The sequence below is a fragment of the Anneissia japonica genome, unplaced genomic scaffold, assembly GCF_011630105.1.
Source record: "Anneissia japonica isolate Jap-2015-1 unplaced genomic scaffold, ASM1163010v1 scaffold103812_len2703_cov253, whole genome shotgun sequence".
Lineage (NCBI taxonomy): Eukaryota > Metazoa > Echinodermata > Crinoidea > Comatulida > Comatulidae > Anneissia > Anneissia japonica.
In genome coordinates this window covers 1-2,703 of record NW_022722681.1, presented here as the reverse complement: position 1 = coordinate 2,703, position 2,703 = coordinate 1, and the positions used below count along the sequence as shown (strand labels likewise).

The 2,703-nt window shown below is 32.3% G+C and overlaps 1 protein-coding gene across 1 annotated transcript; it reads right to left on the bottom strand.

Annotated features, from left to right (window-relative positions):
• Nucleotides 1–407: 407 nt before the first annotated feature.
• Nucleotides 408–2,494, bottom strand: LOC117111983 (the record flags this gene model as incomplete). Its single annotated transcript, XM_033255035.1, has 3 exons — nt 2,085–2,494; nt 1,366–1,477; nt 408–515 (listed from the first exon to the last, which is right to left on the bottom strand). Coding segments are annotated over exons 1-3 (630 nt in total), but the record flags the coding sequence as incomplete, so codon positions are not given.
• Nucleotides 2,495–2,703: the final 209 nt, after the last annotated feature.

Here is a 2,703-nt window from a genome sequence, read left to right as displayed (position 1 = left end):
ATTTTGTCTTTTAAGAAAACCAGGCTTACGAATTAAGGCATACCATAGGCCTACAATTTTTTTTTATATCTGTTGAAATACAAGAGAGGCCAAATAAAAAAAGTGTTGACCACGGCGAACCAACCCAAAATGTACAAAATTGAGGTTCGGCATTTTAGTTTTTTTTTGGTACAACGAAAAATGTTTTTTTAATGAGCTAAAAAGGCTGGAATAGGTCTATCTTGCTTTACGGTAGGCAGTGCGACCGTTTTGCTCCTCAACAAATTTCCTTTCAGGTGAAAAAAATTCATACAGTTTTTATGCAACTTTTTTGGCGATTACAGAAATGGTGTAGTTATTAAATATCCTAAGCAGCTACTCATGTATCTTCATCGTTAGAGATATTTTTAAAAAAAAGTTGAAATTACCTGAACAAATGTTTCTTCCACATTTTTATCACTGTCAAAAACAGTTGATGCTTTGTCATTTAGGCCTACTCTAGCACGTTTCTGTTGACTGACTTGTTCATCTTGGTTCTAAAATGTAAAGGAATACTTTTAAAATGCTGCGAGCTCAACAATTAGTGTTGATTGTATTATCCATCTTCAATAATTCATTATGTAACTGCTAAGGTATCATGATATATAACATTATTTCCCCCTGCACATTCACTATTAAAGATGTATAATCTCCTGTGTGATGTTGTATTTCATGACTGAAATATATCAGAGTGTAGATAATTCTCATATTTCATTAGAAAAGCAGGGGAGGAAAGATGTTTATTTAGTGAGAAAAGATGCCTATTTTGTGAATATGAATTACCATTAGGCCTAAATAAGATGCAAATTTAGTGACCGGGAAATACCTTTTTCCTACCCGGCCCCTCCCATGCAATTTTCTATTGGAGGACAAACACATAATTTTTTTTTTAGTAAACTTAAACAAATTCCAAATTCCGTATTCCAGTCATATACATTTAAGGCTGATTTTGTTAAACTTTAAAAATCATCACAAAAATTTGAAAGACATAAAAGTAAACAAATTCAATAGGACACTGTAAAAAGATAAATAAAATGGCTAATATGAATACAAATTTGAAACATATATCTTGGTAATAATTTTTGGTCTGACAACCCTGTCCGTATTATAAAGTCAGTTTTTGTTACATGAAAAGTAACAACACATAGTGTTTAAGGTGGATATTTATAGGGCATAACAATACACATGCACTAGAATGAAAGTTGTACTGTGTATTAACCTTGAATACTAATAAAAAACAGGGATATGGGATTAAATTAAAATCAGGTTACATTATTCATTTGCATAACATGAATTAATTATTCGTTAATCCTAAAAAGTATCATAAATTGTAAAAAGTAAAATTACCTGATGAAATATTTCATCCGCTGAACTGTCATCGCTGTCTAAAATGATGATTTCATTATCATCCTCTCTAGCACGTTTCTTCAAGCTTGTAGGCTCTACCTTACATTTGAACCTAATAGATTGAAAGGTTGGAAATAACAATATTCACATTCACCAGACATTCAAACGTTTTATATAACAAACATTCAGTCCCAGCATGTCATGTCTGCTTTATAAATTAGATATTCCACCTGTACAGGTATACAGGTATTACTCTACTTTTGCTGGGTGGATATAACCATGGAGATTACGTTGTCCTGCCGTTGGACAAAATGCAACACATAGTCAAAAATTGAGAACACTGGACTTGAGCAAAATTTTACTTGTTCTTATAAAGAAAAGTATATCCCACATACTGTACTGAAATTATCATCATCATCATCATCATAATAAGATACAGTACTGAATAATAATGATAATTACTACTTCTTTTCATTTATTAAAATAATAAATGAGCTAATTAATTTCATTTGTATTTTTAAGGAAAAGTAAAATTTCAGTATACTGTTCAACTTAAAATTACTATATATTTTAATTCTTTATAGTTTTAATAATTTTCATTTTATACTATTTACTTTCCTTTGGTTTACTTACTTTATTTAATATTACAAAGTACAATTTTTTTTCAAACAAATTGTAAATGAGTTTTTCAGGGATTTCTGATACTGTACTGTACTTACTTTTTTTGTTCCTGGACACATTGCCTTGACATAACTGCCAAAGACTGTAGTCTGTTGGCCTTCACACCCCCATGATGCAGTCGCTTCCACAGCCATTTGCAAATATTTTTCCATATTTCTAGCGTATTCCTCTTTCCAATTAGTAATAAACAATTGCCATTACCAGGGGTCATAGATACAGGATGAGTGTCAATAACAAATGGATGATCATAGTGACATCCAATTGTTATTGTCAGCGGGTCGCAGACGAATATTCCCACAAAGTCTCTTGCAGAAAGTTCACAGAGTCTAGTGTACAATTTCTGTCTGCCTCCTTCTGAGAATATTGTGTCCGCATATGGGAGCTCTTCTGTAAAGTCGCACTGACATTGTAATAGATTTTGGCGCTGCAAAATTTGGTAGGCTTCCATAGTGTCGTACCTTTTGTGGATATCTCTGCATTCATTTATTTTTGAAGGCAAATTTGTAATCGCATCTTCAGCATATCCACTAAAGGCAGAAGGTAAGTTCTGATTCGTATGGCACTTGGTTAAAATGCTGTCTGCTATTTTTAATGCCAGGAAAGCACATGCATTTGTGCCATCATTTAATTGTAAGGCTTCCGCATGTGTCAATGAAT